Here is an 11,834-nt window from a genome sequence, read left to right as displayed (position 1 = left end):
GTCTCTTCTTCTTCTTTTTTTTCGTCGTGTGTCTGGTCCGCGGTATTGCCCTTCCCGCGATGGCGTCCCGATCCCCCACGGCGGTGACTCCCCTACCAAAATCATCCGTCGCGCCCGAGACCCCGATGGTCAAAGATGCCCCCGCAACCCCCCAAGCCGTCCCTTTCCCTTCTCCACAGACATTCGACATTGTTCCGCCGTTGCATGGCCTCCTTTCACGTCTTCTATCGCCGCCAACGAACGCTGCTGGCGTATCCAATGGCGTGAGAGCGGCCGATGACCCTACTGGAGCTGGTGCTCCTACCGGACCACATTCAGGCACTCCCGGCCAACCTCAATCGCAACAACAAGCGGGGGCCGAAAACGCCAACACTGCTGGAGTCCTGGGGGCAGTACCTTCAGCTGGTCCAGGTGGTGCTGAAATATCCGGATTGGGCTCAGGTACATCTCCAGCGCTCGATATCAAGGACCTTCCGACAGAGGTCAGCTCGATCAAAATTCGGATTCAGAAGGCACAAGCTGTGGTGGAAAACCTACCCGACGTAGATCGGTCGGTTACCGACCAGGAAGAGGAGATTGAGGAGCTGGAGGACCGCATTGCAAAGCTGAAGTCGGTCATCGCCGACTTTGGCCAGATGGCAAGCCCAGGGGGTGCTAAGAAGCTCAAGTCTCAGGGACCTTGAGGGTGTGCGCGGAAGATGATATGACAGTATGTGTAAAAGTGTCAATGCCAACTATCCTCGATCGCACGTTGATCGCGTCAAGCCCACGAGAAGGATCTGAGAAGAATCTCCTGAGATCCCTCCGCAACCCCGAGGGTGAAGAGCAACCTATATCGAGCTTGTGATGGAATCATACACTGCAACTCTGCCGGGTTAAGGGCTTAGGGAAGAGCACACCGGAAGATCCAGTTGAGCAGGTCACTAGCTTCGCCCAACTCATCATCACTCAAACTCCGGATAAAGCATAAGTTGGAGAAGCCATAGGTTGGTCGGTGTATGCGGCTCCTGGTATCGCACGAGTGGTTGTATTGTGCAGGGACACACAGATGCTCTTATGGGGAAAGCTTTTTGGGGGGTTCTGCTGTCTTTCCATTATTCGTGCTATCGAGATTATGAGCTATGGCTTGTCCATATTGCCATGTGATCATGAAGAAAGGAACAGGTCTTAATGTTTGCAAAACCTCCCAGTTGTCCAGCAACTTCTCTGATGGTGTCTCTCAGGTGGGGGACTGTTCGCAAGCTGCTTTGACCCCTCCAGCGCCACCACGGTCCCCATCACAAGGTGCGAGCATCCCGAGAGGCAACGCTTGCCATGGAAATTGGAAGATCTATGGTGGAGCAGGATTTGTAACGGCTGCACTGTGATACGGATGGCGATCTAAAAGTAGAAGCTGCGAAATAATAGTGGAGTGGATATATGCTATGACTCATTACTATAGCAGAATTACCAGTTCAGGATAGATGAAGCTCTTTTCGCAGAATGACTGCAACACTTGCGTCTCTCATACGTAACATAACCTCAACAGAATTGAGGTGCACTTCATATTATTTATTTCTTCTCTTTGAAAAATTTGACAACTCATCAGCCCTCCAGATGTAGATCGAGGTCCCTCGTGTTTCATTGGGGATGGTAGCTTCAGTTGACCCGATGCTGATCGACCAGCGGCACCAATCGGAGCTGAGCTGGTAGGCTAGTGGATTGACTTTTTCCTGCCTCTCTGTCGCCTTCAGCCACTTAGTGGCATCCCGGTCGGGATTCCGAGATTGAGGGAAAATTTACTAGATTGAATCTTGTCATACTGTATTCTAGTCAGCCATGACACCTGATATATCACTAAAATTAATTGTTTCTTGCATATGGTGGTCTGGTGCTGCTGGGTCAAGACGAGATATACTCTACTGTAGTCATTGAGTAATGGAGACGAGTACTCCGTAAGCGCCCAATAATTTCCCCGAGCCGGTGAAGGCGTGGCCGGGCTCCGATGTCGTCCCCCCGGGGCCCGATGGGGCTTAGCTCGGGTTTAGAGCACAGGCGGCGGGGTGTAAGACTCACGTTCCGTCTTTCTTGGGTCCTGAGGCAATCTTTTTTTCCCTCCCCCACCCCATCCCTAGCTTTTCCTCTTCTTCCCTCTTAATCCTCCCCTTCTTCCCTCTTCTTCTTCCTTTTCTTCATCCTCCAACTTTCATCTCAATTTTCCCTCTTTCCTCCTCTAACCCCCTTTCCCTCACACATCTCTCTACACAATGGCTACCTACGCTCTCTCTCCGGCTCACCGGAACGTAAGTACCCCACTGCACTTTTTTTCGTCTGGGGTGTCCTCGCAGCAGCACTCAACTGACTCATCGATGTAGCAAATGGAGGTGTCCCTCGTGGACAGCGATCCTGAGATCGCCCAGATCATGGTACGTTTTATACTGTTATCTCTTGAAGAAGATATGGTGTCATGGTACTAACTGCCCGATTACAGGAGAAGGAAATCCAACGTCAGCGCGAATCCATCGTCCTGATCGCCTCGGAGAACTTCACCTCCCACGCTGTCTTCGATGCCCTGGGTTCCCCCATGAGCAACAAGTACTCCGAGGGTTACCCCGGCGCTCGCTACTACGGTGGCAACCAGCACATCGATGCCATCGAGCTTACCTGCCAAGCTCGTGCCCTCAAGGCTTTCAACCTCGACCCCGCCAAGTGGGGCGTCAACGTTCAGTGCCTCAGTGGTAGCCCTGCCAACCTGCAGGTCTACCAGGCTCTCATGCGCCCTCACGACCGTCTCATGGGTCTTGACCTCCCCCACGGTGGTCACTTGAGTCACGGTTACCAGACTCCCGCCAAGAAGTAAGTTTGCGGATTTGCCTCCCGACAACATGACACATGAACATTGGATGCTAACCATACATCTCCGCAGGATCTCTGCTGTCTCTACCTACTTCGAGACCTTCCCCTACCGTGTCAACCTTGAGACCGGTATCATTGACTACGATCAGCTCGAGGCCAACGCCGAGCTCTACCGCCCCAAGTGCTTGGTTGCTGGTACCTCCGCCTACTGCCGCCTGATCGACTACGCTCGTATGCGCAAGATCGCTGACAAGGTCGGCGCCTACCTCATTGTCGACATGGCTCACATCTCCGGTCTGATTGCCGCCGGTGTCATCCCCTCTCCCTTCGAGTACGCCGATGTTGTCACCACCACCACCCACAAGTCCCTCCGTGGTCCCCGTGGTGCCATGATCTTCTTCCGCAAGGGTGTCCGCAGCACTGACCCCAAGACCGGCAAGGACATCATGTATGACCTTGAGGGCCCCATCAACTTCTCCGTCTTCCCTGGTCACCAGGGTGGTCCCCACAACCACACCATCACTGCTCTGGCTGTTGCCCTTAAGCAGGCTGCTTCTCCCGAGTTCAAGCAGTACCAGGAGCAGGTCATCAAGAACGCCAAGGCTCTCGAGGAGGAGTTCAAGACCCTCGGCCACAAGCTTGTCTCTGACGGCACTGACAGCCACATGGTCCTTGTCGACCTCCGCAACAAGAGCCTGGACGGTGCTCGTGTCGAGGCTGTCCTCGAGCAGATCAACATTGCTTGCAACAAGAACTCCATCCCTGGTGACAAGTCTGCTCTGACCCCCTGCGGTATCCGTATCGGTGCCCCCGCCATGACCACCCGTGGTATGGGTGAGGAGGACTTCAAGCGCATTGCCCGCTACATTGACCAGTCCATCAACCTCTGCAAGAAGGTTCAGAGCGAGCTCCCCAAGGAGGCCAACAAGCTCAAGGACTTCAAGGCCAAGGTTGCCTCCGAGACTGTCCCTGAGATCCTCAGCCTCCGCAAGGAGGTCGCTGAGTGGGCCAGCACCTTCCCCCTCCCCGTCTAAGCTAGTTATAGCCGGGTGAACTTTTGATATGATACCATAACATTCTATCTTCTTTTATTCTTCTTTGATTTTCTTTGTTTTTTATCTTGTTAGGTTACGAGTTCAACATCATTGCGAGCAAAAACGGATTGTGGGCTGTGCGTTCTAAGGGGTTTTATACAGGTCTGCTTTTTCAACCTTACGCGGGTCATGGGATATGGATATGCATTGAGCATGTGAATGAACAAATAGCACCGGGATGGCTTCTTCAACACTTCTTCAACAGGGCAGGAAAAGTTCGTGGTTGCATGGAGGCTTGGTTCGCCTGGTTGAGTATTACTTCTTACCTAGTAAATAGGTATTATGAACTGAAATAGAAAGATAATAAGTTCCATGAGACAAATTAGTCCACTGAATTCGTATTTTGTAAAGTTCTGTGTAAACATTGTGGGATTGCAATCTCAATGTATTAGTTAATACTAATATATACTCTAGACATTTATATTATATGGTCATAAGTGCCATAAGTATTGTCATGCCATCCGTACCTGCACCGACAGCTCGGTACGAGAACAGACGACTCAATAAGAAAAGGCCATACCAGTCTCCCATTCCCCTTCCCATTCCTTACCATTCGTTCACTTTATAGCTCATGACGTACCGAATCTGCTGCTGAATCCCCCTCCGTCTCTTCAGCCTGGGCCTGCCACTCACGAAACATCAAAGCAGCCACATTCCTCCCCATCAATGCACTTGTCTCCATCGTAGAGATGAAGCTTTCAATTCCGCCCGTATACCAGATATGAGGGGCAAGGAGAGGATCTTCGAACGTAACCCGTGGATATTCGAACGGATACGGCCGCCAGATCTTCTCATGGAACCAGCTGATATCTTGCTTGGAGAGATCGCCGATGGAAGTGTCAGTTTCAGTGTCGGTGTTAGAAGATGACTTGTGCTCCAGGCCGAGAATCGATTCAATAAATTCAGCTGTTGGACGTTCCGGGGAGAAGATCTTGTAGACGTAGTGTTTCCCTTCTGATGGGTCTGGGGCGTCCACGGTCCGGAGAGTGCTGATGCTCCAGAAGCCAGCTGGGCCGACTCCGGCTTCGCTTTTTCCGATGTCACTGTCCGGAGGGAGGGTTGTGAGGATTGTCTCGGGGGTGTAGGCGTTGGGTTCTGTGAGGCCGAAGTATTTAGGTGAGAGACGGTGCGGGGAGGCGAAGAGAGTGACGTAGAGTGTTACGAAGGGGATCTCGTCCGGCGTCTTCTTTAGTGGTGGGGTAACGGTGATGTTGGAGAATTGCCATGGACCAGCGATGACGATCTCGTCGAACTCAAGCTTTTCTTCTGAGTTGGTGTTTGTGTTGACTGTTAGGGTTGAGGGCCCGTTGGCATCCCAATCGAGGGCTGTCACTGTGTGGTTTAAGCGGACGTCGGCGTGGGACAGTTTGAGCATTCCGTCGAAGATCAGCCAGTTGCCTCCCTCCACGGCCATGGCACCCTCAGTTGCCATGCAGACCATGGTCTCGAGGCCATGAATCAGAGCAAGGTTCTGTCCGTAGTTGACACGGGTGCTAGCTTGGATAACTTCGCGGGAGAACTTGGCGGACACCTGGTTCTGCTGGAGGAAGGCTTCTCCAGGAACGGCAGTTATATTTACCAGCCCTACTGCTTCCGAAGCGGATGTAAGGGATGAAAAGGGGAATATGGGCTCGTCGTAGAGTTTGAGGAAGTTGTTGACTGTCGACTTCATTAAGCGATAGGTCCTCACGGGAGTCCATCCGTACCTCCAGACCAGCTTCGCAATGTTCCACCAGGAAGATGCTTCCTTCATCACAAAGACGAACTGCTCCCCGTCCCAGACGCCTAGGGTGTCTTCGGTCTCTCTGGGTCGGTCATAATTGGCGCTGTTAACGTGAAGTCCCAGCTCTTTGGATGCGTTGACAAGGTGATGGTTGGCCTCCACGAAGATCGAAGCACCGAGCTCTACGGGTGTAGCTGGGTTGTCATGGACATTCACTGTTGTGGAACGGCCGCCAACATAGGGAGAGCGTTCGAAAACCGTTATATTGAGGGGAATGTGCAAGGCATCCGCATACTTGCGTAGTGAATAAGCCGTGCTAGACCCCGCAGCACCCGCTCCTATTGAAAATGTTAATTGTTGTCAATGGCACATGAGGGGACTATGGGAATGATCTCACCGATCACGGCGACCCTCTTGGGTGGTGTGACTCCAAATGAGCCCAGGGGTTGCTGTTCGGTGGCATTCGCATGTGGGGGAAGGCATAGAGCTAAGACGTAGTATACTACATGAATGTGAAGAATAATTTGAAGGAAATATGAAAGAGATGAGCGATGCATGATTGCTCAAATTGATGAATTGCTTATTTAGTGAAGCAATGCTTCCACACTAGTGGACGTTACGATCGTTAGATGCAGGAGCTTGAAGAAGCAACGGTGCTCATGCTCAGAGGCTCGCGTGCAAGAGAGCTTGCTCTATAACCTCTTTTATAATGAATACCCACACGAAGCAGATCTATAATTATCCGAGAAAGGGAAAAGTGAAGATGGATAGAAGATGGATATGAAATGAAGAGGAAGTGAAGGTCGATGGCGAGATGCTGGAGATGTATTGACTGACGTATCACACGGGTATGTATCGATACCACAGTTACTACGCTAGCCCATATCAGGACTAGTGCATTCTGGGGCTATCGCCGATGGGGCTTTTCCCGTTTGGGCCATTCACTCTTTTTTTGCGCCAGAATTTCGGGCAGAAAAGAAAGACGCGCTCTTCTGGTGATAAACTCCATCGCAACCTCTTCTGCGTCAGGACAAGGATTTCACTGTTCTCGGTCTTGCCCACTGATTCTCGAATTGACTATTATACATTATCTACCCTTGACCACACCAGCCACAGCACCATGGACCCTTACGACAGCGACTCCTCCTTCGACGATGAGGGGGACTTCAGCGAGACCAACGTGCTGCTGGGCTACGCAGCCGACGAGATTGTAGAAGACACCATCAGTCACCTGGGAGGCTGGCCGGTATGTACAATGTTCAATTCAACTCTTCATCCCCTTTTTTCTCTGTCCGACTAACAATGTACCCCTCATAGACCTGGCTCGACGACGCTACCCCGCCTCCCGGCGACTTCGCCAAATGCAAAGTCTGCAACCAGCCCATGCTCCTCCTCCTCGAGCTGCACGGTGACCTCCCAAACGACTTCCCCGACGATGAACGCCGTCTCTACATTTTCTCCTGCCCTCGCAAAGCCTGCAACCGCAAACCAGGCAGTATCCGGGCCCTGCGCGCCGTCAGAAAGCTGAAGATCGAGCCCCAACACCAGCCTCCCCGCCAAAAGGAAGAACAAAAGCCTGAACCCTCGAACAAAGAGAAAGAAGAAGAAGAAGAGAAGAAGCCCGCCGCCCCGAAGCCAGACCTAGGAGCCAGCTTATTCGGTTCCTCCACTCTCACCGGCAGCGTCTCCGCCAGCGCAAACCCCTTCTCCGCCGGCGCTTCTTCCACCAGCACCAACAACAACCCATTCGCAGCCCCAGCGCCCTCCCCCGGCCTCGTCGCCAAACCCACCCCCTCTCCAGCACCTACTCTCTCCGAATCCTTCGCCGACAAAGTCCGCATCTCCTCTCCTCAACAACAACAACCCAAAACCAACCTCATCCCACCTCCCGAAGCCTCCACCACCCCCAACACCCCCTGGCCCGCCCAATCCGACTTCCCTGCCCCCTACACAAACTTCTACCTCGATGCCGAATACGAGGCCATGTCCCGCCCCTCCACACCCACTATCCCCGCCAACGTGACAATCGATAACACAGAAGAAGAAGGTCCCAACGGCGGCGCCGCGGAGCTCAAAGATACATTTGAATCCGAGCTCGACAAGGCGTTCATCCGCTTCTCTACCCGTCTCGGCCATAACCCCGAACAAGTCCTCCGCTACGAGTTCCGCGGTACGCCATTGCTGTATTCCCATGTGGATGCGGTGGGCAAGCGGCTCCACGATCCGTCGAAGACAAACCCCAATGCCAAGGTTACTACGGTTGGTGGAGGGAGTCGCATGCCTCGCTGTGAGTATTGTGGTAGTGAGCGCGTGTTTGAGTTGCAGCTTGTGCCTCATGTTATCAGTGTGTTGGAGGAGGGTAGGGAGGGGGTGGGGCTTGGACCCAAGGATGATGCTGGTATGGAGTGGGGAACTATCATCTTGGGAGTTTGTGGGAAGGATTGTGGACCGAAGGAGGTCGGTGTTGTGGGTTATAGAGAGGAGTGGGCTGGTGTGCAGTGGGAGGAACAGGCGAAATAGATTGGCGGGTTACGGATTTGATCTGTGAAGCGTAATGTCCGTTCAAGATTTGATGTTGATGACATATATATCATATATAGACTTGTGTTCTTCTTGTTTAGGTTAGGTTTGGTTTGGAAATCAAAAGTACATACAATACTACTACTACTGCTACTACTACTACTGGTTGTCTGTTGCATCGCTGGTCATGAATGTAGGAAGATTGTACTGTACTGGTACTGATCGCTTTTTGTGCATACGCACAATATGGATATCTTCGGTGAAATTGCGTAATCTTTTCACGTAGAGAGAAATATGGTGAGAGGATAATCAAGGAGGAGAAAAAATGATATAGGAGGTAAGATGGAAGAGGAAAGAGAAAAAAGATGATGATGATGATAAAACACAACCTAGTCATGCAGAAGCAAAACTCGAAACGCCAATTGCGCCAGGTCCGGACTTCCCAACCCTCTCCCATGCTGGTCTATCCCCGTCATCATCATCTTTTTGGTTGTGTTATAAGAGGCTCCGAGCTCGTGTCATGGGGGGTATCCGAAGCAGACACTTCGTCCCGTGTTCTTCTTTTGAAACTTTTCTTTTTGGGTGGTCATTCTTCCAAACAAGACAGACCGAGATCGAGACCTGAGGGAAGGTCTGATCTTCGTTCAAGGCAAAATATTAGCAAGAATAGAAAGGGAATCTAGAACGAGAAAGGCTGCGTTGCAATGCGGATATCTATTTATCGTTGAGATCCGCTCATGCAGCCTGCTCGAAACCCCGGCGGATGACACGGCCGAACATGTCAACACCGACACGCTCGCTCTTGACCTCGCTGCGGGCCTCGTTCTCCTTGTTGGTGGGCACCTTGATCACGGTGTTGGCGCCAGACTTGTCAACCTCCCAGCTGCAGACCTCGGCAACGAACTTCTCGAGAGCCTCGCGGCTGCGCAGGTCGAGCCACTGCTCCAGAACCTCGGCAGGGATCTCACGGAAGGTCTTGCCGACCTCGACGGCAATGCGGATGCGCACGAGCTCCTCGAAGCCGGCAACGTCGGCAACAAGGTCGGCGTACAGGTCGTCCGAGTTCAAGGTGGACCAGAACTGGGTGTACTGAGCAGACTCGAGGAGGGTGGAGAGACGGGCGAGCTTTTGGATCGACTCGACGAAGTCGGAGGTCTGGGCCGCGGCCTGGGCCTCAGCGTCGGAGGCCTGGAAGGGCTGAGTGTGGGCGGGGAGGAGAGCAAGGCAGAGGGAGAAGGCGGGAGAGGGGAAGACAGTCAGGGCCTTGACGAGGACGTTGGTGACGGTCTCGGCCTGGAGAAGGTGGGGGTTGAACTGGTACCTGCCAGAGGGCGTGAAGGGGTCAGCATCTCTCTCTGGGTATAATGTATATGCGATAGAGTAAAGGTCGAATGGGTGGTTTTGTTTCAGGAGATTTGAGTCTCGACATCCCCCAAAGTAGGGTGTCAGGTAATAGGAAACGTGATAATGATATAAGATTCTTCATCACATAAAACCAGATAGGTTCCCCGCGTCGGAGCTCTTTTTGTTTCGGCTGAATGTATATTGGGTTGGATAGAAAGGCGCATGAACTCACAGCTTCAGCAAGGCCAGGTTGGCGTAGCAGTCGAAGGTGCGGTCCTCGCACTGCTGGGCGACATAGTCCTGGAAGACAGTGGTGGTCTCGGGGTTGTAGCGGTCGAGGCCATTGAGGATGGCGTCAATGTTGGCCGGGCGGGTCTCGCACTTGTCGAAGGTGACACCCATCTTGACGGAGTTAAGGAGATTGGATGAGTCGGGGGAAGAAGAGGGGAAGGCGTGGGTGGGTGGAGGAGGAGAAGGAGGGAAGCAGAACGAGGGGATAGAATGAGAGCAACGGAATGGATGGACTCGAGGTTTGGCTGGCCCGACTTGCTTTTGGTGGGATTTTTCGATTGTCTCGCTGTGCGGCTGCCCGGCCGTCGGAACCAACCCCAACTCGGTTAATTTATCCGATGCTTCTGCATTGGCATTAATTTATTCCATCCGTCGCAGTTTACTAATCTTCAGTCAATAAGACTATGAACTAAGCAATAGTGGCTGATCTGGTAGTCGTATGATATATTTTGTGTCCTAAGATGGACCAATTTCCACGTGCCCCCGGAATCGGTCTCGCCGGGGGAAATGGATCTCCCACTCCCGTGGTGGGATCATGTCGGTGTTGGTAGGGATAGCCCGTGTCGCCAGTGTATTTTGTTAGTAGGGAATCGCCCCCGTGTAGGTTTACTCCGTGGTAGGTATATCCCGTGGTAGGGATTCGCCGCGTATATAAGATGACGGGGGTGACAATCAACATAGTAGTAGCTTCTGCGTGTCAATTCTAGTACGGAGTTGTATGAACAATCGATCGCAAATTTTCTTTTCCTTCGTCCTAAGCAGCAGTCGCATTTTCCGGGCGCAACCAGAATACCCTAAACAGCCCTGACGGTATCCCCGATTTATACTAGACACCTTCGCTCCGATGGATGTCGTGCTCGATGTCCTCGACACATTCGTCCTCGATAGAGTGTACGCGTCAGTCCTGCCTGGTGGGAATAGTACCTCGGACTTCGATACTTTGTTCTTTCTGAACCAACATGTTGGCCGTTACTACCCTCTTCAACCCTCTCAATGGGCGACCGCCAGTCGCTGGAAGCGCGATGACCTGCCGAGACAAGCTACCTCATTGTTGTTCATCACATGGTAAGATTGTCCATAATCTTCCCTCAAGTCAATCGAGCATGGTCCACCTTACAGCAAATTCGTTACACAACTAGGCTCTTCGGTCTAGCCATATACTTCATCGGCAGCACCATCTTTTATCACACATGGTGGGACAAGACTTTGCTTAAACATCCACGGTTCCTGAAGAATCAAGTCCGTCTGGAAATCGAGCAAGCCCTGTTCTCCATCCCGATAATGGCTATCCTCACGGTCCCGTTCTTCTTAGCAGAGATTCGTGGCTGGTCTAAGCTGTACGATTTCGCCAGTGAAGCTCCGTTCCCTGCATACAACTGGCTCCAGTACCCCCTGTTCGTGGCATTCACAGACTCCGGCATTTATTGGATTCATAGAGCGGAGCATCACCCATTGGTATATCGGTGGTTGCACAAGAGACATCACAAGTGGCTCGTGCCGACACCTTATGCGAGTTTCGCGTTCAACCCATTGGACGGGTGGGCGCAGAGTCTCCCGTACCACGTCTATCCGATACTGTTCCCATTGCAGAAGGGTGCATATATGGGCTTGTTTGTATTCGTCACACTGTGGACGGTTTTGATCCGTAAGTGCATTCCTTCGGTTTTGTGTCTCCCGCTAATCGCATCCAGACGACGCCGACTGCCTTTCTCATTCTGCTATCATCAATGGCCCCGAATGCCACACCCTGCACCACCTGTACTTCAATTATAACTATGGGCAGTTCACAACGTTCTGGGATCGTGTTGGAGGAACCTATCGGAAAGCCCGCGGCGACGAGTTCAAGATCGTTAAGAGTCAGTAGGATGCACGCGCATAAGATCGCTCGCCTACAGGGGCGCAGCACTGCTCCGATGACTAGAGACCATACCGCCGGTCGGGAAAGCCGGTCATTGAGCCTAACCTTGTAATATTAATGTTAATAAGGGATAGAGAAGCCCCTCGCCTGTACATATTGTTAGACAAGA

The 11,834-nt window shown here is 52.3% G+C and overlaps 6 protein-coding genes across 6 annotated transcripts; 4 read left to right on the top strand and 2 right to left on the bottom strand.

Annotated features, from left to right (window-relative positions):
* Positions 1-59: 59 nt before the first annotated feature.
* BO88DRAFT_352970 (RNA polymerase II mediator complex middle subunit MED9) lies at positions 60-683 on the top strand (the record flags this gene model as incomplete). Its single annotated transcript, XM_025703616.1, has 2 exons — positions 60-294; positions 382-683. 2 exons carry the CDS (start codon positions 60-62, stop codon positions 681-683), a joined length of 537 nt encoding a protein of 178 aa, XP_025557348.1.
* A 1,255-nt stretch (positions 684-1,938) lies between these two features.
* On the top strand, positions 1,939-4,251 carry BO88DRAFT_409104 (glycine hydroxymethyltransferase SHM2). The gene is made up of 4 exons (XM_025707872.1): positions 1,939-2,282; positions 2,355-2,405; positions 2,471-2,835; positions 2,906-4,251. The coding sequence occupies exons 1-4, from the start codon at positions 2,247-2,249 to the stop codon at positions 3,867-3,869; spliced, it is 1,416 nt and encodes a 471-aa protein (XP_025557347.1). The 5' UTR covers positions 1,939-2,246; the 3' UTR covers positions 3,870-4,251.
* Positions 4,252-4,295: 44 nt separating this feature from the next.
* BO88DRAFT_376038 (putative prenylcysteine lyase) lies at positions 4,296-6,454 on the bottom strand. The gene is made up of 2 exons (XM_025704358.1): positions 6,050-6,454; positions 4,296-5,990 (listed from the first exon to the last, which is right to left on the bottom strand). Exons 1-2 carry the CDS (start codon positions 6,207-6,209, stop codon positions 4,492-4,494), a joined length of 1,659 nt encoding a protein of 552 aa, XP_025557346.1. The 5' UTR covers positions 6,210-6,454; the 3' UTR covers positions 4,296-4,491.
* A 170-nt stretch (positions 6,455-6,624) lies between these two features.
* On the top strand, positions 6,625-8,172 carry BO88DRAFT_398916 (small subunit rRNA maturation protein TSR4; the record flags this gene model as incomplete). The annotated part of the gene is made up of 3 exons (XM_025705342.1): positions 6,625-6,898; positions 6,970-7,877; positions 7,926-8,172. Exons 1-3 carry the CDS (start codon positions 6,773-6,775, stop codon positions 8,170-8,172), a joined length of 1,281 nt encoding a protein of 426 aa, XP_025557345.1. The 5' UTR covers positions 6,625-6,772.
* A 596-nt stretch (positions 8,173-8,768) lies between these two features.
* Positions 8,769-10,067, bottom strand: BO88DRAFT_199545 (CSN8/PSMD8/EIF3K family protein). Its single transcript, XM_025701855.1, has 2 exons — positions 9,749-10,067; positions 8,769-9,493 (listed from the first exon to the last, which is right to left on the bottom strand). Exons 1-2 carry the CDS (start codon positions 9,916-9,918, stop codon positions 8,908-8,910), a joined length of 756 nt encoding a protein of 251 aa, XP_025557344.1. The 5' UTR covers positions 9,919-10,067; the 3' UTR covers positions 8,769-8,907.
* A 290-nt stretch (positions 10,068-10,357) lies between these two features.
* On the top strand, positions 10,358-11,831 carry BO88DRAFT_409100 (sterol desaturase family protein). The gene is made up of 3 exons (XM_025707871.1): positions 10,358-10,872; positions 10,947-11,452; positions 11,499-11,831. Exons 1-3 carry the CDS (start codon positions 10,652-10,654, stop codon positions 11,669-11,671), a joined length of 900 nt encoding a protein of 299 aa, XP_025557343.1. The 5' UTR covers positions 10,358-10,651; the 3' UTR covers positions 11,672-11,831.
* The last annotated feature ends 3 nt before the right edge of the window (positions 11,832-11,834 follow it).

The sequence above is a fragment of the Aspergillus vadensis genome (genome assembly GCF_003184925.1).
Source record: "Aspergillus vadensis CBS 113365 unplaced genomic scaffold BO88scaffold_39, whole genome shotgun sequence".
Classification (NCBI taxonomy): Eukaryota; Fungi; Ascomycota; class Eurotiomycetes; order Eurotiales; family Aspergillaceae; genus Aspergillus; species Aspergillus vadensis.
Note: the sequence above shows the minus strand (reverse complement) of the source record. Positions and strands in the feature narration are given on the sequence as shown.